Raw genomic sequence first — 21,581 nt, 5'->3', positions numbered from 1 at the left:
TCAGTAACGATGCACAAATTGATCTGATGAAAGTCTCATGAAATCAAAATGTCTTTCTGTGTTTGAGTGGAATGCATGTAGTTATATACGTAGCCACCAGGTGTCGGCCCAAACAAAGGGTGAAACAAACCTGCGAACAATTTTATCAAACTTCTATTCTAGTGGAAAGGTGTGAACATTATAAGTGTACACACTGTGTAACAAGGTCAGTAATCATCATTAAAATCAAATTATTTTGTAGCATGAGCTATTGATGTGACCATAACAGAGTTATCACAATATTGCAGTCGCAAGGATTTTCCTTTTTTAAAACAAGGCAGTAAACGTGTAAACTTAATGCTGGAATTCACTAACGACTTTTAATTTCGGAAAATATTTTAAAACAGTAGGAATCATACACTTGCCGACTTTTTAAACGGTTACAAAGAAAAACGCACGTAAATACGTAAACATAAATCATGCACCATCAGTGGATCTCAGCCTTTTTTTATTTCAAACTAGAATAGAAATTCCTATGCCTATTTGTTATAAAATAACCAAATTATTATTTTTAGTTGTTTTAGCTTATTTTAATGCTTGTTTTGTCTTATTAATTAAAAAAATATATAATTCTGAGGCCACATTGGAAGTTTGTTGAGAGCTCCTATAGTGGGCCCCAGAAACCACTGCACTAACTAAACGACTGAGAATACACATAACACATTTCATGCTGTTCCGAACACAACAAACTAAACAAAAGCAGAATGCCTCGTTGCTAGGAGACGCATGTCTACAGACAACAATATGTGTTCTAAAATTCCCTCAAAGTATCAAACATGTTTAACAACCTCCAACTGGATGGATTCAACTTCACCTTCCCTAAATCTGCAGACTGGGTCAGACTTTATAGGCTGAAACTGAAAATTGGGCCAAAAATAAATTGTGTAGTGTTTCCCAGCCTTAACAGTATCGTTCTTGTGAAATGTCATTACAGCAGTGTTTTGATGGAAGTTGGTTTCCTCATGCTTTTGGATTGGATTTTCGACTGTGAAAGCTGATTGTCCTCATTCTGCTGGATGATCTATCTGCTACCTTTGACACCATTAATCATCAGATCCCTCTGTCCACTCTGTCAGCACTGGGCATCACAGGAACTCCACTTTGCTGGTTTGAATTTCACAGGTAGGGTAGCTATAGGTCTTTCAGGGTGGGGGGAACAGACACGGGCTCTGGTGCTCTTACCTTCAACTGCTCTTGTGAGTCTACATCTCCTCCAGAAGGTCGGTAAGTGAGCAACACCTCGTGGTACCTTCACCGAGAGGCACAAAATCACTTTCCAGAACGTTTTCGTTCACTGTTCCTTGCTGGTGGAATGATCTTCCCAACCCAATCCGCAACGCCGAATCCCTGACAATATTCAAGAAACAGCTGAAAATGAATTTCTTTTGTCAGCACATGTATAACTGCATCATGCTGGGGAAAAAAAATCTTCCCCTGTTCTTTACTATTCCTTATTCTCCCTGTTCTAGCTTGTACTAATCTAAATGATGTCTAAACTTTGTACCTGCACTTCTCATGTTTATTGCCTCTTTAAGATGAATCGCTTGTTGTATTCCTCATTTGTAAGTCGCTTTGGATAAAAGCGTCTGCTAAATGAATATATATAAATGTATTAATTAACTTGCTCATTCCAGCACCATTCTTTCAAAAACCCTCTTTTATAGTCTTTATCTTGATGTGTCACCAAATTGGAAATTAGTGACTGACCGGCCCACAATCCAAATAGATATTCTTCTATAGTAGATATTCTTCTATTATATAGTATAATATTCTTCTAAACTTCCTTTCTATAGGCAGAAAACAGTATGTGACAAAAGAAGAATGTCCGAATTCACATTACTCATAAAAGAGAAGGCAATACCCGGATGACCTATTCTGGCGAGATTCTGAAGTGTGCAAACAGTGGACACTTTACTATCCCATGAGGCCACAGGAGAGGATGTGTGAATGGCAGCGACGGAACTGATGCTGGTAGGGCACATCATAATAATGACAACATGGAGAATGTAGTACATCCAGATTACATTCATACTTTTTAACTGGTGTGAATTAATTACTTTTTCTAAATAAATACCAACTCAAAAGAGTATGCGATTTCAGATGCAGCCATTGCATTCCTGGCAAGATGTGTCACTCACATTTTAGGTAATATATCTTGATGTTGTTTAAGAGTGTTCGACAAGATGTGTTACTCGTGGTAATGTTATAGCTCATCCCAATAAAGTGCAGTTCAACTGGCAATCACGACATCTACTAACAGAAGATGATCCTAAAGCATGCAGCTTTGATATTCAGAACAACAGACTGCAAGACAAATACCCTGAGAGGTAAAGCGTTCTTCAAGCTGCATTGATAAAATCAATGATAATTGTTTTTTTATTCACTCAACCCTTTTTAATATTGATTTTCTCACTGCAGTAGGCCATGATTAGACCAATGCAACAGGCCACATGTGGAACAACTCTTAGAAGAGTGACACAGTGCTGAATTAAAAGAGTTTTATGTATGAAATCCCATCTTGTTGAATGGCAAACATACACAAAACAAATATTCACACTGTCACACCTTTTAAATAGCCAAGGGTGTAGACTGATCATTGGATGACTACTCCGTGAAAACGACACCTGTGACTCTTACTGGTGTGCGGGGGTATAGCTCAGTGGTAGAGCATTTGACTGCAGATCAAGAGGTCCCCGGTTCAAATCCGGGTGCCCCCTTCTTTTTTTACTATTTATTAAACTCAGACCACATTGTTAAATGACAATAAATCAGTATGAAAAAGCATGTAACTAACTACAAATCTTGGCAATAACAGGCCAGGAAACTGAGGCCTTCCATGAATCTTCATGGTCTTAAAGGGTTAGTTCACCCAAAAATGAAAATTCTGTCAGTAATTACTCACCCTCATATTGTTCCAACCCCGTAAGACCTTCGTTCATCTTCGGAACACAAATTAAGATATTTTTTATTAAATCTGAGAGCTGGATCACTCCTCCATAGGCTTCTAAGGCATTATAACTTGCTGGCCCAGAAAATGTATTAAAGACACACACATGACCAGCGTCGGCCAATAGTGAGCCTACGTGTGACGTACAACACAGATGCGCTGCGCAGTTATACTACGTGAAAAGACTCGAGGCCTAGAGAGAAGGAAATGAATAGTGGAATAAAGTCGTTATTTTAGGGTTTTTTTGCGCACAAAAAGTATTCTCGTCGCTTTATAAACTTAAGATTGAGCCACTGGAGTCACTTGGACTATATTAACGATGTCTTTAATACATTTTCTGGGCCAGCAAGTTATAGCGTCTTAGAAGCCTATGGAGGAGTGAGCCAGCTCTCAGATTTAATAAAAAATATCTTAATTTGTGTTCCGAAGATGAACGAAGGTCTTACGGGGTTGGAACAACATGAGGGTGAGTAGTTACTGACAGAATTTACATTTTTGGGTGAACTAACCCTTTAAATCTCACCTACCAGTAACACAGTGATATGGGCCTGGTTACCAAACACACACCCTTACTGACTACTAAGCAATTATTTCATTATTTTGGACTCACTTGATGACTCAACAGGAGGAGAAAGCATGGATAGACTATCATCAAATTTACTCACTCAACAAGGCTGTGTTGTCATTAAATGTAAAAACTCCCAGTGGTTCTTAACTCGGGTGCCGGTGCCCACTGGGGGCGTCAACAGACTTTGAAAGGTGACTCAAGATGACTTCAAATTATTTAAATGAATACAAAACAAGCATTCAAATAAGCTAAAACAACAAAAAAAACAAGATGTTTCTTAGTAATTGTTTAAAAAAACAAAACAATATACATCTTTCTAGTTATGCCAAGCTCTAAAATACTGAATGAATGATTTTGTGGACAGGGTGTGGGGGTGTGGGTGGTTTTTGGAATAAAAAAGGTTGAGATCCACTGCCATAGACACGACACCTTTTGAACACCTTGTGACATGCTAATTTCAGTGATTGTTATCCATCGTCTTTTACATTTATTTCTGTTGCCAATCAACGTATCGTCTACATTTCTGTTGCCGCACACATCAGCACATCAAGTGTAATTTACTCAAGCCAACAGGCTGAAGCACTGTTAGTATTAACATTAGCATTAACAACAGTTTTAATTGATTTGTTTGTTAAATATTAAAAGAAAAGGACATAGTTTTCAATCATGTACATTAACTCTTTATTTACACCAGCGTCATTTTATGGTGTAAACAGCAGTATAATACAACATGCAGGCCAAATCTTGATACAATAGGGCTTGCTAATGAGCAAAATTACATCAGCGATTTACACTGAAATAAAATTATTTATAAAGTCTTTCTACAAGTGAGAAAGTCTGTTTTTCTCCTAAATAAATATTTACCAAATTTAGCACATCACCTACACCTTTGTGAGGTCAGAAACCTAGTGTTAGGGAATTTACAGTTAAAGACCCAAGGACCGGATATGATTAAAGAAGACCAGGAGTTAGAGCTGCAGTTAATTTAAGACAAGAGCCAGAATTATAATAAATTGAATAATTTTTTTACTGAAGATAGTTTGCAGCTTCATCAGCAGAAGTCAGCTTCAAGACTCACAAGGAGTTTGTAGGCCGCCCCGCTTACAGTTACAAAGATCACAGCAATTATACCCTTCACCAAGGTCTAAGCTACTTCATTACTTCAGGTTGAGTGATTCTGACTGGCTAAGTAATAGATAAACATAGTAAATTTCCACACATGGACTGATGGGCAGTAGCACATCTCCATAGTCTGTATGGCTGCCACCAGGACCCTGAGTTAGGTACCAGTGGCCCTCCGAGATCACAAGACTGTGTGCCTAGGCGCCAACATGTCGAAGAAAACAAGTCGGTAATACCACTTGTTCTTTAATCTGTAACCAATATAGTAACACACACTCACAGACACAGCTTCTTCCAGGTTGGATTTGGTCGGGCTCTAACTATAAACAGGAGACTCTTCCCAAAACATCCAGATAACCTGTTCTTTCTCTCAGTGAGAGGACACTTTAATATAGAACAGTAAAGTTGATGCTTTAACTAAGAAATTGTCACTTAAACAATTTGGTTCCAATGACCCTTGTGACCTATAGCTGTCATGGTGAGTGGGAAGAACAGATATGTCTTTTATCACAGTTTGAAGACCTTTCTCAAACAAAACGAGTCCATATTTCATCTCTGGAAGCCGGGCTGAATAAGCAAGCACTGTTGCTGTATTGCTGGCATGGGCCAGACCCTCAGTCATCTCTCAGATATCAAATACAGACATCAGAGAATACATTTCAGTAATCACACTGGTAACTTCTATAACCAAGTAAAATCTCATAAGCTCATTCAACTCATTTGATATTTAGAAGGGAAAATATTGATTAATACCTTGCTTATAATCACTCATTAGATATACATTGAAGCAGCAGTGGACTCCAGAATCCCTTCACTAGATCATTTGTAAATTTAGTGTTGGGAACAGCTTTGATACAATGATTTCTACCTTAATGCATTAGAAAAGTAAAATGCACACAACATGCATGCCAAATAGATGTTAAGGTCTTTGGTCTGTTTCAAGTAAAGAACAAAAGCATTAGCATACAGTTCGACAAAATGAGGGGACAGATTATCATCTGAATGATCAATGCAAATTGAGCTACAGTCAGCTTCCGTTTGATCTGATAACGATCGATTGTCGTTCGGCCAGCACCTTTGTTTTACTCAACAGTCAAATACATTTTGAACCCAGGCTAAATACATTTCTCAAAGACAAAGGCAAGTTTTTAATAGATTTTTATTTGTACAAAACTTTTTTGTACAAAATTATATAAGAAAACATACTATGAATATCAAGTCTGTCTACTTTCAGAATAAAATACTTGAACACTATGTTCCATTCTGCATGCACACATCTGCACAACATACACAAATCAATTCCTTTTAAATACTTCAAGTAATGTTTTTCAATAGCTTAGTGGCTCATCACGGATCAGTACGGGCATGTGAACCGTCACCCTCCCCCTCTCAGATGGCTGCCAGTAGACAATTACTCCACATGGGAAGCGGAGCCGTCGGCACAGCCAGAGGTGAATACGGCGGCACCAAATCATCATGATCATGTCAGATCATTTCAGAAGTCTGTAATGTAAACATGTGGACCTCTAGAACGGAGTCACATAATGTCCAAACACAAACGTGTATACACACATACACATTCTCTCACACACGCAGAGAGCCTCCCAGGCTCATTCTGGTTTCCAGAGTAGGTGGATGAGGTGTGTTCCTCCAGACCACAGCATTATTTCAGTATAACTCCGAGAGGCACTGAGAGCTGGATAAAAGTCAAAGGAGGCCTAATCTCTCTTTCAACAGTTCCAGAGGCTTAAGAAGCACCGCTGCTGGACTAATTCGCCACAACACGGGAGCGCATCCAATCTAGACTGGCTGGTAAACTGTAGGGGGAAAAGAAAGAGGTGGTTATACATTATAAAAAAAAATGGCTCTCACTCAGGCTACTGGCTTGGAAACATCTTAACCTTATACTGCCTACTGTATAATATTGACAAATTTACAAACATGATCACAACACAACAAAAACCAGTTGTACACAATCTGCTACATGCCTTTTGCCGTCTTCATAAACTGTATATTTACATTTTTTAAAAGTAAAAGGCCTTTAAGGATAATTCTTAAACTGTCCACCTTCATGTCTTTTTGCTGAGAAATCAATTTGAAATCCGTCAGCATAAAAATAAATTTGATATTGTCAGTAGTATTTCAAGTTGAACACTTGTTTACTTGATTATCCGCACATCATATTTTAGAAAAACGAGCTTTGAAAGCTTTTAATTGAAAAAAAATTGAAAGGTGAGTATCAAATATGATACATCAGGGTTTTGAGGAACATTTATTCGAACATCTCCCAAACATCACTGCACTGTGCACAATTAAAACTACAGAGCTTTGATTGATAAACGAAGCATAAAAAAGCATCTAAATCTTATATTATTGAAAGATTGATTATTGGAAGAGTGACAACTGATATTTATATGCAGTTTATGTAAGACGTCTGCTATACTGTTATAAAGATCTCATAAATCTACATTACAAGCTATCAGAATTCTTCTTACTTTTTTGCCATATAAATATCAGCAATTGCACCAAATTGCATATTTTTGCCTCTGAATAAAACTGAGGTGTTTATTCCTCCTCGAGTATAAGCTCCACATTCTCTCTATATCATATACTATAATAGCAATTAAAGCCAGACGTATCAAATATGATACTAGATTAAAAAAAAACAAAAAAACACATACAAGCTTATAGATTTTTTTTTCTAAAGGTTCAATAAATTGCTGATTTGAAAGGAAAATTTTTTTTTTCTCACTACTATTTAATATGTCAGGCTTTACAGGGTTAAACAAGCAAAACACAGTGGTAAACATATGCACTCCTATAAAACACACATACCCTTCTCCAGTGAGAGCGCAGCAGGCCTGGACATGCCAGGAACGAGCGGTGAGCGAGCTGAGGGTCAGACTCTGAGAGATCTCTGCAGCAGACATACTGTTCTTCATGTCCTGCTTATTCGCCAAAACCAGCACGGATGCGTTCTGCAGATCCTGTGTGGAGAAGGAATTAAATTAAACCATGTTCAAAACAATTAAGACTAGGGCTGATCTCACTTGGGATGGTCTAACCAAACCCTAAAAACCTGATAATTTGTTTGCAAATCCAAAAATGCACATGGAAATCCCTAGATGATTTTTCAATCACGTTAAAAAGTTTACATTCTTCCTTTGATCAAATTTTTTTTTGATAAAAGCCCCCCAAAAAAACCAATACTGTTTAAATAAATTAATAAAATACTAAAATAAATGCATTTAAATAGATTTTAAACCCAGACCTTGATAATACATGTGCATGAAAAACCATGAAATATTCATAACAACTGTGTCATGAAGCAGCTGAATGAAAACCAACCTCGTGTGCAAGCATGCGATGAAGCTCCTCTTTAGTTACAGTCAGGCGTTCTCGATCAGTGCTATCAACAACCAGGATGATAATCTGTTACATTTAGAGGGGAAGATTATACATCTTGTAAAGGCTATAAAATTGACATATAAATATACTGTATATAATAAAATATATAAATATTTGATATACTATATCTGTCTCTCAGCAGTAGGGAAAGACACATAACCAGTAGAGATTCACATAACTCCCGTCACACTAGCAAAGCATGCAGGTTAAGGACACACACCTCTGTGTTACAGTAATACGAGTTCCAGGTAGCTCTGAGATTCTCCTGGCCGCCAATGTCCCAGACGAGGAAGCGTGTCTTCTTTATGGCGATCTCCTCTACGTTGCTGCCAATTGTGGGAGAAGTCTGCACGGCTTCTTTAGTTAAACTGAAGAGAACAGGGAATAGAAGGTTTAAAAGCTGAGTGGAAACATGTAGCACGTGACCACGTGCTTCTCCTGTTTATACTTTCAAAAAGAAAAACACTTACAACTGGTAGAGGATGGTGGTCTTCCCAGCATTGTCCAAACCGACAATAATTACTTTGTGTTCTAAGAAGAGAAAAGGGAGGATGTCATTTTAATCAGAATTTGTTTGCTCTTTTCAGTATGATAATGTCATTTGATAACATCAACCTTAATATCCAAGTAACGCAATTTTGAACTATGTCTGCTTGGGTTAAACAAAGTTTGGAAAAGTTGTGTAAATTGGTGTAGAATAACAACGGGTAAGCAGAACTCCTGTGATCTTTGAACCTCACTGGTATGTACAATCTTATCTGACATGTATGCTGAAAGAACAGAACATCCTAACACAGACTTGCATAAACGTGTGTTTCTCAGTGACGTTATTAGTGTCACTTAAAAGCCCTTTTCACATTGGAAATCTTGTTTCTCATTTCAGCATTACTCATATTTTATCATGGTTTAGTCACTTGACAGTACATTTTAATTACAACAGCGCTTTAAAGATTCAGAAAATTAACAGTTTTAATGTTTAAATAAACAGTGTTTAATAAACACGCACCGATGAGGACGTTCATGATTGGTTACCTGTTGCTAAACAACTTGGCGTTACATCTTTTGACACCATAAATTATAACAATATCGTAAATATGAACCCTGGGTTAGAGGTGCTGCTGACCATCTTACAAAACTAGATTATAACTGGCCTTTAGTCGGAGTGTGAAAATACGTTAACTATTAAGAGTGAAGAGTATAGGCTACAAACTAAGTTTCTCAGAAGCCAGGACAGAATGATGTCCGGCAAATAAATTTTCTTTTGATTAATGTTACTGAAAACAAGTAAAGGTAGGCTATATTAACTACAGCTATAACAACAATGCAATTTTAAAAATACTTAACTTGGAAAAATAATACTTAAAATGCTATAATAATAGAAATCTTAAAACCCCAATTTCCTAAAAAAATTCGCTTACCTCTATCTCCGAAAACAGTCATCAGTTTGGCGAACAGTAGCCCCATTTCCGAAGGCAGTGAATTTAAAAGGCCGGATTTGTTAACCGATCACACCGGGTTTTCTGAACTCACAGAGCGCTGAAGTCTTCTGGGTCCTTTGGTCCTTTATGTCTGAGCAGTAAATACTTCTACAGCTGTTAAAACAACAGACCAACGAGCGATAGTATTCTCTTTTTCTTGTTGCTCTGTATTGTCAAACATTCATTAAGATGTCTAAACTATGGTCGAAATGTTAAGAGATTCTCTCCCTAAGTGTCTGTTATTTAATCGGCTGGTGTCTGTCTAATAGCCCCTTTGCTCTGATACATAATATCGGGCCGAAATACGGAATTTCGTCGTGTTTTTCGTGGGCGAATGCATATTTAAACGATGAGTAATGACGCAGAGGTCGCGTCACGCGTTTCAGAGGGTAGTCGAAACGGCAATCCTCATTGGACGCCCACGGGGATGACGCATATTACCGTGCAATTCTTTTTGTCCGAATATGGAACGGGGCGTGGCGTTCATCGACGATGTGTTGTTGCGTTTTCGAGTTACAGGGGAATTTGAGAGGAAGTTTAATGGAACTTTAATCAGAAAGTAAAAGAGCTCATGGAATTCCCTGGACTCTCTGTAAATTAACCACAATAAAAAACGAATTTCCTCATTGTCATGTCTCTTACATCTTGACTTAGACCTACTGACTCAAGTCAACAACCTTAGGCTACTTGAGAACTGTATTTACAATGCCTTGTATTTGTCTTGTTTTTTTGTTGCATTGTACTTACTTTACAAAAAAATCCTTACTTGACATTTTCTTTCTGACCTTAGTGACTCCCTAGATTCTATATCAACACTTATACAACCAGAAATCAATCAGAATCTACCAAAACAATATTATTGACTTAAGTATATTGATTTGATTAAGTGATATAGCTTAAAAACCAAAAACAAATCATGGGAATTGCCACCAGAATATAGCAAGTGATGAAACCACAATCTTTCCATACTTGTCATGACATGTTACTTTTTCTGTTCCTCTTGATATGATCTGAGCTTGATGAGTTTCCTGTTGTCAGTCTCCTTCTAAGAATGTCGTGTGAGCTGAATCAGGTTTCTCGCACACCCACACTCGTGGTGGACTCGTGTTTTCTCAGCATGAGTCTGTGTTTTAAACGCTTTGGGTGCTTCTTAAATGTCATGATCTGTGGAACAATGAGACACAATGTGAGCGCATCTGCTACAGGAAGAGCAGAAGCATGTAATGTGCAGTGCGTATGCACACCACTGCAGAAATGTGCAAGTGTGGTTAAGTGTCATCCGCACATCTGGCCAAGACTGGTGTAAAGTGTTTTTTTGGTGTGGTGTCTTTTCATGTACCCACCTGTGAACAGAAACGGTTGTTGGTTCAGGTCAAGACGTTTGTGTTACAATAGAGAAAAAGAATGAGGGAAATATTTCTTCTCATGCCTAATTACAGTTTCCAGGCAATGCCATCATATTTTGCAAGCCATTAATGCAAAAGTAAATAACATGTGATGCTCTTTATCAAGAGGAGTTGATCAGATTCTTTGCGTGATGAGTACATATCTACAATTCACTCGTGTGAATTCAGGGGTTTAACTGTTAACCAGGATTGCCCCCATAAATTAGAGGCGATGACCATCTTTTTATTTCTTCCTCGCACCCTATTGTCTCAGATCCTGCATTGTTTCCCCGCTCTTTGCTTTTTTGTGTTCTTCCTGGCCCCCCACCACCAGATATTCTTTCTCACCCTCTCCCACCCCCATCACACCCTTTCCTCTTACCCCTCTATTTATCACTTCTCGTTTACCACAAGTCCCTTTTAGACTCAAAGGCTCCTTGATGCCTGACACAATATTCGAAGGCCTCTCTCATATGCTAAGATATTTCCAGTATTTCTGCTGTAGTATGACATTTATATTGATATATTGAATATAACTAACATGGCTAATAGCCTAGTTAATTATTTTCATATATTAAAGTGAATTAATTTAATATATGTAATATTTTAATTAATTTATATAATTTTTTTTAATTAATTTAATATACTAAATTAATTAACCATTATTCATTTGGTGATTCCAGACAAATATGCTATTTTGTATGTTCTTTAATAAAAATTATATTTATTGATTGAAAATAAAAGGGTATAAAGTATAATTTTAGTTTTCATCTTGATTTTTTTGGGCATTTCAATCTGGATTATAGTGTGATTATTTTAATATATTACTCATAATTTATTAATTGAAACACTTGAGAACCACTGATCTATACTCTGCATACATTTTGTAGGCTTCTAAATGACGTGAAAACAGCAATGGCACAGGAAACAGTTGATCCAGATTAAATTTTTAATTAAAATATGAATTTATCCACAGATTAAAAACAAAAGAGTAAAATGGAGCTACAATCAGGCACCAAAGAATACGTCTGTTTTCCTTATATTTTGAAACAATTGCGATAATGCAACAATAACATTATTTAAGTAAGCTATCTACTTGTATATTTAGCAAATTTCATCATGATGATCTTTTAAAACATAGTTGAGGGTAAAAAGAGGCTCATAGACATTCACCAATGCTCTGGTTACATAAAATAGTAAAGACTCCAGATTTTCTTCCATTTCACACACACACACACACACACACACACACACACACACACACACACACACACACACACACACACACACACACACACACACACACACACACACACACACACACACACACACAGTCCTGGCCACAGATATAGCACAAAAAGCAGTAGCATTAGCATTAGTTTGGCAGTAGGATGTGTGTATCCGTGCATGTCAGTGTTGAGTTTGCAAGAGTAACTGTGTTACAGCTTCTCAGACTGTGACGTGATTCCTTAAACTGTCATGCAATAAACACTTTGTTTAATCTTAAAATAACTAGCAATGCAAACATATCGCTTTTTTAAACAAGGTAAAATGGTAGTGTAGACTACTATCACACACGACAACAATAACAACAACTGTCCATGAGTTGCACTGAGTTAAGACAACCCACCATGTTTACGGTGGGAGTGGCCTGATGAAAGATTACGGCACTTGTGATTGGTTGGCCTGTGTGACTGAAGTGTGAATAAGGCAGAACATGTTTCCAGTGGCAGTGGTACACTAGCGGCACAAATGCTAAAAGCCCTTGAGCAGGCACAGAAGACGAGACAGAGCCGGTTACAATCAACACAAAGCAATTCGTGTTAATGGTCTCAAACATTTTGGGCTTTTAGTTTGAAAATGTGTGTCTTATTTATATTTGCATATTAGCCTTTTAAAAATGCTAGCTGATCTGGATTAACGTCTTGATGCACTTGTTAGCCCTATTAAACTATAACATGTGAGCACCACAGCACCCCTTCTGGATTGGAGGAGTACGCAGCAGCGGCGGAGCTCTGTAAAGGTTTTAGCAGGCTAAAGACTGGATAGACCTTTTGAGACTCAATAAATAAAATAAATAGAATAAAATATGAGGCAAAAACACGCTCTGCAGTAGTATAGTCTGGGAAATCAAACTGGTGGGTCACTCCCAAGACTTTCATCATGTATCAGAAAGACCTTGTTTAAGACTACAGAGGATGCACACACGCACATACGCACCCTTACTTTTGCAAGATTTTGGTTATACATTGTGAATCATGTTTAATGCTCAGCAAGGAAAGTCATGCAGTACTATACAAAAGTAAAACAGAATGAAGAAAGCTTCTTCCTCCTCAAAAACAGGTTGAATCTAAATATGTAATGACCGAGAGCTTTGTTAGCGTAATGCGAATGTCGTGAGTGTTAGCTGTACAGCGTTTGTCAATGATTGTGTTTCTCTGGGTTGTAAACAGATTCAACTATAGAGATTCTACTTAGTGTCGTTCTAAACAACTCCTCTCGGGTAAACCTGCTCTAGCGAATGTACACATCTCTGCTCCACTCCTCCTGGCTATGGTTACGGCCCGTGGTCGCCCCGCCGCTCTCTGCGTCCTGACAGTAGCGCTCCCTCAGCTTGCCTCGTCCACGTTGGTGCTGATTGGCTGGTGGTGGGACCATGTTGAGGTTCTCCTGGTCAGGCTCCGCCCCTTCGTCCTCCCAGGAGGCCTGGCGAGGAGTGTGGTGGGCAGGGTTTAGGCGGTACGAGCGGCACGGGTCCGGCTCCTCGTACGGATCGGTCTCCATGTCGTCGGTGTAAGCGGAATCCCGGCTGCCCTGGGTCTCGGAATCGAACGTGTCCTGCCGCGACAGACCTCGTCCTCCTGTATGCAACTGGCTGCGTGAAGACCGCAGCGGCTGCTTCCCACCCAGGTCGCTCTGGTAGTCTTGGAGACTGCTGCGTTCAGGCCCTTCCCTCTTCTGTTCTCCATGCACCAGGAATGGCCCCTACAGCAAGCCACACCCCCGAAACACACCACAACAGGCCAAGGTACATGCAGACACACACAAAAATAGAGCGCGCGGCATGTTAATACAAAGGTTAGAGGTCAGCTTTTTACCTTACAAGTTAAAATAAAATATTTCAACACATTCCAGGCAACAATGTCCATACATTAAAATGCATTCCTTACTCATGCTTTTAGAAAAAAAAAAAAAAAACTGGTAGCGAGAAGATATATAGCATTCTTATGCTTTGTGTCGTTGCACAGAGCTATGAACATTCCTATGGATATTTACCTCTGATTTTTAATTGCAACCTCTTCAACATTGCAACAAAAGGATCATTTCATAAAACCTTAACCTAAACCTTACATTTATGCATTAATAAAGGATCTCGCTTTACTTAAAAAAGTAATTTTTTAAATGTTTTCAAAAACATAAGAAAGTTAAAGGCATCTGACAAATTACAGACACAAACCCACACCATGCACAATAATAATATAAAAAAACCACAAAAAATTAGCGCCATCTAGTGGCCATATCAAACCCATCACAAATATTGGGCTTCTAGATCAGTCATCTTTGGAGTCAAAAGTTATCTGATATTGAAACCTGAAAAAATATATACAGAAATATTGACCAAAATTTATTTTCTCTTTTATCATACATTTTTTTTCTATTATAAAATTATATATATATAAACAAATATATATATATAAAAACAAATATATATATATAAAAACAAATATATATATATATATATATATATATATAAAATAAATATATAGAACATTTATATAAAATTATCTAATGAAATTAATTCAAAATATTGAACGAAATTGATTTGATCTTTTATCATTTAATTTATTATATAGGTTTTTAATTTTCTTTCTATTTTCAAATCCTTATAAACTTAGGACGTATTATATATAATTGATATAAATCATCAAATGAAGCTATTTCAGTATTTTATTATATTTGAGGTAACCTGTGAATAAATCAGCTGTGTAACTTTGGTCTCCTAGACAACTACGTAACGGTAAAGACTGAGCAGATGAATGCTCATTTCTTCTTGATCAGATTGTGGTGAGACAGTTCTGAAACCGCACACACTGACACACAGGCATTGATCCATCCTCTGTCTGTCTCGCTCACTCACTTTCTCACTCGCTGTCTCTCACTTCTGCATGCAGACACACAAACACGCACTTTCATTTAACTTGGGTAAACAACACGGGCGTCAATGCATGTGTGCAAGCTCCTGTTAGAATTTTGGCTCAGTGTTAATAGGATAATGGATATGAGTGGGTTTTTCAGGGCTGGTGCCATGGCAACCTGGAAGAGGGTGGCGATCTGAACTATGTCTCCGAGACGACAAGAGGCCATTGGAAAGTCCGGCAGGCAATCAAATGAGGGGAGGGGTGAAGTGTGTGAGTTTGTCTGAACTGTGGCACGTGGTGGACTTATGATTATTACATGTTTTGTTCGTGTGTATGTTGTATTATTTATATCATTGAGAGATCAGTCAAAGGAGAGGAGCAGAGACAGACAACAGAATTACAGTTGCGCATTTCTATCTCTTGAGCAGCCATCGTTACTTTTCAGTGATTGGGAGATGGGTTCTGGACCCTTCAATATCGCATTGTAAGCCCGGCCCGTCTTTAGAGGGCATGTTCCTCTTCTTGTTGCCCTTGCCCTGTAGCGGGGGAGCCATCGAGGAGCTCCATGTTGCGACGCAGGGAAGTGAGCACCTGTACCTGCAGGTTGGAGACGGGTTCGGGCGAGGCTGCCAGGGCGGCTGTGGCCATGGTGCGATTGAGCAGAGGGTTGGGTGGGTTGCTGCTCGGAGGGTGTGTAGCCTTCCAGTAGGCCTCCAGGTATTCAGCCAGGTGTTCACATGCATCCTCCAGCTGATTCTCATCTAATATTATGTCAAAAAGCTCCTGAAAGAGAGAAAAGGAGCCGTTTCAAAAGAAAATAGTGCAGTTTACATGTTGGAGACAATTACACAAGTTTTATCTGTTATCTATGCTATCTTTGCATATGACTAGATAAGACTGAATCTGTGAGTACACACATTTTAAAAATGCTGTATGTGTCTAAGTAACAAAGAATGACTGAAAGTGTACATAAATGTAAATCAGTAGAAATCAAAAGTTATATTCTCACAGGAGGACACTGAGCGAGTTTATCAGCTGCCACCATTTGGACGTTGAGATGTTTGGCCTGAGATTTACCCCTGGACTTTATCAGCCTCTGCAACACCTGATAGCGAGGGGGAAACAGAAGAGCAAATATACATCCAATAATCATGTTCAAATACATTGTGATGAACACAAATAGTTTGTGATCAGTTAGATTTTTTGTGTGAAAGAAATTCATATTTTTATTCAGCAAGGATGCTTTAAATTGATCAAAGGTGACAGTAAACACATTTATACTGTAACAAAATTTCGATTGAAAATAAATGCTGTTCTTTTGAAAAAAAATGATCACGGGTTCCACAAAAATAAATAATCAGGAAGGATCATGTGACACTGAAGACTGGAGTAATGATGCTGAAAATTCAGCTTTACCATCACTGGAATAAATTACATTTTAAAATATCTATAAATATAAAACAGTTATTTTAAATTGTGATAATAAAAATAATTTCATAAATCGTACTGACCCCAAACCTATGAACGGTAGTGTGTATATTGTAGCTAATATTTACCTTTGGAGAGGCGATCTTGATGTAGACTATAATAGGTGCCAGTGATGTCTTGGCCAACTGAGATGGGTGGTTGATTGTGTCAGCATCCAGAGCCACTAACTGGAGCGTCCGAGCCAGCTCAAAGATTCTCTCGATTTCACTTTGTACCTCAGCTGCCAGACGAAAAAAAAATTAATATAGCATAATTTATTAATATACAATATATATCCACACACTCATAACTACATCTCATCTTTCATCTATACACTGCAGAATCAAAACATTCTTAAAAGAACATAAAATAATGGACAAACAGCATTATGGTATTAATAAATGTTTTCAGATAATGGATCTGGAATATGTGGTTGTTTTTTTTGCAGTGTATATCAGAGAATCTTGAAAGCACACACATACACACCTCAAATTTTAATATACAGTGAATTTCAGGAAGACTAACCTTTTATTTCACACTCAAACCCATGTTAGTGCATATCATGCACGTGGGGGTTTATATGGTCTGCTCGAATATATGCATGTGTGAGCATGTGCTAGTTTAGCTCCTTTAATCTTTAAGTAAATGGAACGCTGAACAGTATGATAGCAGTTTCCAGAATAGCGGTTGCATGCCATGTGCAGCTTTCTGCATTGATCCACGGCAGTCTGTAGAAAGCAGCAGTTAGCTGTAGATCAGTGTGTTTGAATATGGATATGTGTGGGTGTGAAGTGCAAGTGGCATCACACTTTTTACAGCAAGTCAGAATCAATGCATTCAGTCATTTTTCAGAGTGTAAAAAAAATCAGCAAGCCATCATACTTTTTTAGTCAATTTACCATTTCATTTTTTTAAATCAAATGTAGTGCTATTTAAAGGGCAATGTCTCTTAAACTATAATATTTTATTATAATGAAATCAGAACACTTGTTATCAACTGTTATCCAAAATCTATCACTTAATTTACATATACAATACCAATGTTTTTGAAAGAAGTCTCTTATGTTTACTAAGGCTGCATTTATATGATCAAAACAGCAATATTGTGAAATATTAATACAATTTAAAATAGCTGTTTTCTATTTTAATACATTTTTAAATATAATTTATTCCTGTAATGCAAAGCGGAATGTTCAGCATCATTACTCCTGTCTTCAGTGTCACATGACCATTCAGAAATCATTCTAATAATGATGATGATTTGCTGCTCATGAAACATTTCTTATTATTATCAATGTTGGAAACAGTTTTTGCTGCTTAATAGTTTTGTGGAATGTGTGATATATATATATATATATATATATATATATATATATATATATATATTTTTATATTGGGATTCCTAGAAAGTTAAAAAGAACAGCATTTAAAAAAAAGAAGAAATCTTTTGTAACCATTGCATTTTTGATCTATTTAATGATACATTTTTTTAATGATAAATCTTTTTACATCCTTCCAAAATCAATTTGTTTTTCAAACCATTGAAACTATTACAGCAAAAATATTAAATAAAAAGTATCTGTTTAATATCTTAAGATATTATGTAGGATTCCTCATTTTAGTCATGTAAACAATACCAGCAAGCATGCCCCATTTTCTTAGCCCATTGTCACTTGATGTAACACAAGATGCATGTTACTGGGGTCTAAATGAATGAATATGACTTGAGAGAGAGAAAAGTTACCAGGAATGTTTTATTGTGATTGTTGTCTCAGGTTGTTAAATTTTACGTCTAGATGCACAATACAATATGACAAAAAACTCCACTACTACCCTACACGCTGTGTTGGCAACAATAGGGGCTTTCGCACCGGGTAGTTCTAGGAACTTAGTTGTAGGAACTATCTACCAGGGTGGTTCCCCGAGAACTAAATGTTCCTCTAGGGCCGTTTTCCTGGTTGCATTCGCACCGCCAGTAGGAACTCTAAAGTGACGTGAGCCGCGCTTGTTGTTGGAACTTTTATTTTGACGGCACCGAGGAACGCCTGAGCACACAACGCTCCCATTCTCCGTCTTCATTAGTTTACGATCTGTTTAACAATGCTGTCTAATACGTTATTAGATAGAACTGTTATACAAAGTAGACAGTGTATAAAAAAAAGAATTAGTGTTTGCCGTGTGGTTGATGCTCAATGTTGCTAGCTGAGCAGAAATACATAATCATGTTTGACTTGGTCCCCTCAAAGTCAAGTTGGATTTTCTCCTCAGCGTAAAGGTTAAGAGGTCCATGTCCATCCATCACTGTTTTCCATGTTTGTAGAGTTAGTTCGTGGAGTAAATATATAGGCTATAAACTGTGTGTGTACACTGCTTTTTTTTTTTATGACGGGTACTGGTGTTTCTCATGCGTTCAGCCAATCAATGTACACTTACGTCATTGGTAGTTCCTATTGTGCTGGGTTAGGCATACTCTAACGTAGGAGCTAATTTAGCTCCCCAAAAGGCATTCCTAGAACTAAAATTGTTCAGTTCCTGTGTGCGAACACGCCAAAAAACGGGTACTCCCACAATTAGTTCTAGGAACAATGAAAAGGTTTTTCCGGTGCCAAAGCCCCTAATAACTTTAGCTACACTTTCAAAACACTTGAGCTACTGAAAAATGTAGTGCTGTCATGACTCATGACAACTCTCAGAGTGTTTGGCATGGTAATGGATATGACGATGTTAATGTATTTGGTCTTGGCGGAATAGATCTGCTACGCTGCTGCTGTTATTGCTGCTGCTACAGAGCAAGTATGAGACTTGCTACTGCCAGTACATACACAACACGCTGCTGTGAGCATGTAAGAATACATACTGATGCTGCACAATATAGCATAAATGAATTACCCGTAGCAAATCTATACAGATGGAGCTGGGGAAGGTAGAGGGTTTCTGAAAGTGTGCTGCAAACTGCTACAGCAAACACTGACCAAGTATTTGAAAGTTGAGCAGCAAACACATAAGTTGCTGATGCAACAGGATCCAATCAGCGGTGTCCTTTTAAGACAATGTGATTGCAAACAGATTGAGTTAAGGACATATCAGCCTGCATTATCTAGAGTTTAATGACAGAACTTATGGATTTAAGTTATTAGTGTGGTTACTTTTAGTTAATAACACCACAACCGACAAGTTAAGACTGTTCACACCAAACTCAAGGTAGAGGGTTAAGTAAAAGGACAGATGGACGTAGAGTTAGATAAATGGATGGAGAGAGATGAATGAATCGACAGATGGATGGGCACGAAGGGGAAATGGCTGGGATGATTGGATACGTACCCAGTACGTCTGACGTGAAGAGAAAGAGAGGTAAGAAAAGTGTGGTGGGAAGGTGTGGCGGGAGAGAACAGAATGAAAAAGAGAAGAAGCCAGATCAGACATGACGTAACAGAGCAAGGAGATGAAACACTAAGAAAAATGTTTAGGAAACAGAGAGAATGTGTACTAGTGTACACTAGAGAAAAAAAAAGTACTCTATAAAAGTAGTCTAAATGTCTATTCTCATAGAGAGCACATATTCACCAAAAAAGTGAATTCATTTCTTTGTCTGACATTTCCCTATTGAAAACACTTAAATATAGTGTGTGACTTTCTTCTTTTCTCTACACCAACTATACCGTAATACCAGAATGAATGCATTTCATTCATCTCAACAAACAGACTGTGTGTTTTGCTCTCAATGTGAATAGCTTTGCACTTTGAAATTTGCTTCACTTTTTTGTTTGCTCTTAAGTGCCTTGGACTAACATGAGTCCAACATATTTGTTGATTGTAGTCATTCATCCTGCTGCTAAACCAAATGTTCAGTCCGTTCAGGCTTTACGACCAAATGATGGAGCTCTTTCAGATACAGTTTCACATTTGTGTGCAGGTGTGTTTCATACCCAGACTGGATCTGGTGCTGGAGCGCTCGATGATCGTGTGTTTGCTGGGGTTGTTTAGGACGGAACGTTTGGCGAGTGAGATGTCCGCTGTCACCCTGGTGATAGATATTCTGGAACAAACAACAACTCATAACCATGGTATGCCAATTACATACCATGTAGCGAGTGTATTGTGGTACAGTATTTCCACACAGAACTTTGCCATCGATATTAACAGTGTCTTTGATAACATAAATCTTGCCAAATTTCATGATGGGAATTTTTTTTATATTTCATGTCTTCATTATGACCATGACATGCATATTTTAATACCAACCTGCCTTCAAATTTGTGTTTTAGAAAGTCAAAGAGTGCTTTCTGCATCATATCTGTCACCTGCAATGTAACAAACACAGAACTGAACAACATGAACTAAATGACTAAAATTAAAAATAGACAGTTTTTGAGAGAGAGATATTGTCTTGCCTCGTAGCCTTTAAGGGATGGTCCCACCAAAATAATGGGTCTCATGGAAGGCACCACATCATAAGGAGGAACATGTTCCATCTGAAAGTTCACACACACACACACACACACACACACACACACACACACACACACACACACAAACAAAAAAGCCTCTTCAGTGACATTCAGTGTATAAATCTGAATTATAAAGAACCACTTTTAGGATGCCCAGCTCCCCTTCCCTCCTCTGACAGATCATCACTTTAATCTAAGATAAGACCTCTTCATGTCCTGCTGAGGGTCCTTCACTACATGAAGTGTGTGTGAGAAAAACAGAGACAGAGATCCGTTGCTCAACTGATCCCCATTTGCCGTGGCTCCTCCCACTCCTTTTACCCTGTTATATAATATATGACTGACCAAAAGTTTCAGTGCGCTAGTTAGAGTTATGACCAACCGGAATATCTAAAAACAACCGGAACAACTACAATATAATGTCATCATTTTGAATACTCTAATTCTCCCAGTCGGGCATCTGTGCATGTGTGATTATGTGTTAGTAGCCATTGTGACAGCAGTCACATGCGTGGGCTACGCTCTATTTCACACACCAGTAATGGAAACAGAAACCGTGGAAACCTGTCAAGGTGTTTTT

The 21,581-nt window shown here is 37.9% G+C and overlaps 2 protein-coding genes across 5 annotated transcripts in view; both read right to left on the bottom strand.

The window, feature by feature from the left end:
* Positions 1 to 5,809: 5,809 nt before the first annotated feature.
* On the bottom strand, positions 5,810 to 9,991 carry arl5c (ADP-ribosylation factor-like 5C). Of its 2 annotated transcripts, XM_084402376.1 has the most exons (6): positions 9,503 to 9,991; positions 8,555 to 8,615; positions 8,305 to 8,452; positions 8,025 to 8,108; positions 7,512 to 7,663; positions 5,810 to 6,493 (listed from the first exon to the last, which is right to left on the bottom strand). In XM_084402376.1, exons 1-6 carry the CDS (start codon positions 9,546 to 9,548, stop codon positions 6,445 to 6,447), a joined length of 540 nt encoding a protein of 179 aa, XP_084258502.1. In that variant the 5' UTR covers positions 9,549 to 9,991; the 3' UTR covers positions 5,810 to 6,444. The 2 variants fall into 2 exon arrangements, with proteins under 2 accessions (XP_084258502.1, XP_084258501.1); XM_084402375.1 differs by lacking the exon at positions 5,810 to 6,493 and having other exon boundaries at positions 7,065 to 7,663; positions 9,503 to 9,826.
* Positions 9,992 to 12,206: 2,215 nt separating this feature from the next.
* Positions 12,207 to 21,581, bottom strand: part of cacnb1 (calcium channel, voltage-dependent, beta 1 subunit) — a 38,732-nt gene continuing 29,357 nt past the window's right edge. For all 3 annotated transcript variants that reach the window (XM_084407146.1, XM_084407147.1, XM_084407148.1), the window contains 7 exons: positions 20,945 to 21,025; positions 20,796 to 20,854; positions 20,480 to 20,589; positions 16,643 to 16,794; positions 16,096 to 16,191; positions 15,684 to 15,869; positions 12,207 to 13,932 (listed from right to left, as the gene is read on the bottom strand). In XM_084407146.1, the coding sequence (XP_084263272.1) occupies positions 13,462 to 13,932; positions 15,684 to 15,869; positions 16,096 to 16,191; positions 16,643 to 16,794; positions 20,480 to 20,589; positions 20,796 to 20,854; positions 20,945 to 21,025 (1,155 nt within the window). In that variant the 3' untranslated portion in view covers positions 12,207 to 13,461. The remainder of the gene's footprint in view (positions 13,933 to 15,683; positions 15,870 to 16,095; positions 16,192 to 16,642; positions 16,795 to 20,479; positions 20,590 to 20,795; positions 20,855 to 20,944; positions 21,026 to 21,581) is intronic.

Source organism: Rutilus rutilus (genome assembly GCF_951802725.1).
Source record: "Rutilus rutilus genome assembly, chromosome: 1".
NCBI classification, from domain to species: Eukaryota; Metazoa; Chordata; class Actinopteri; order Cypriniformes; family Leuciscidae; genus Rutilus; species Rutilus rutilus.
Note: the sequence above shows the minus strand (reverse complement) of the source record. Positions and strands in the feature narration are given on the sequence as shown.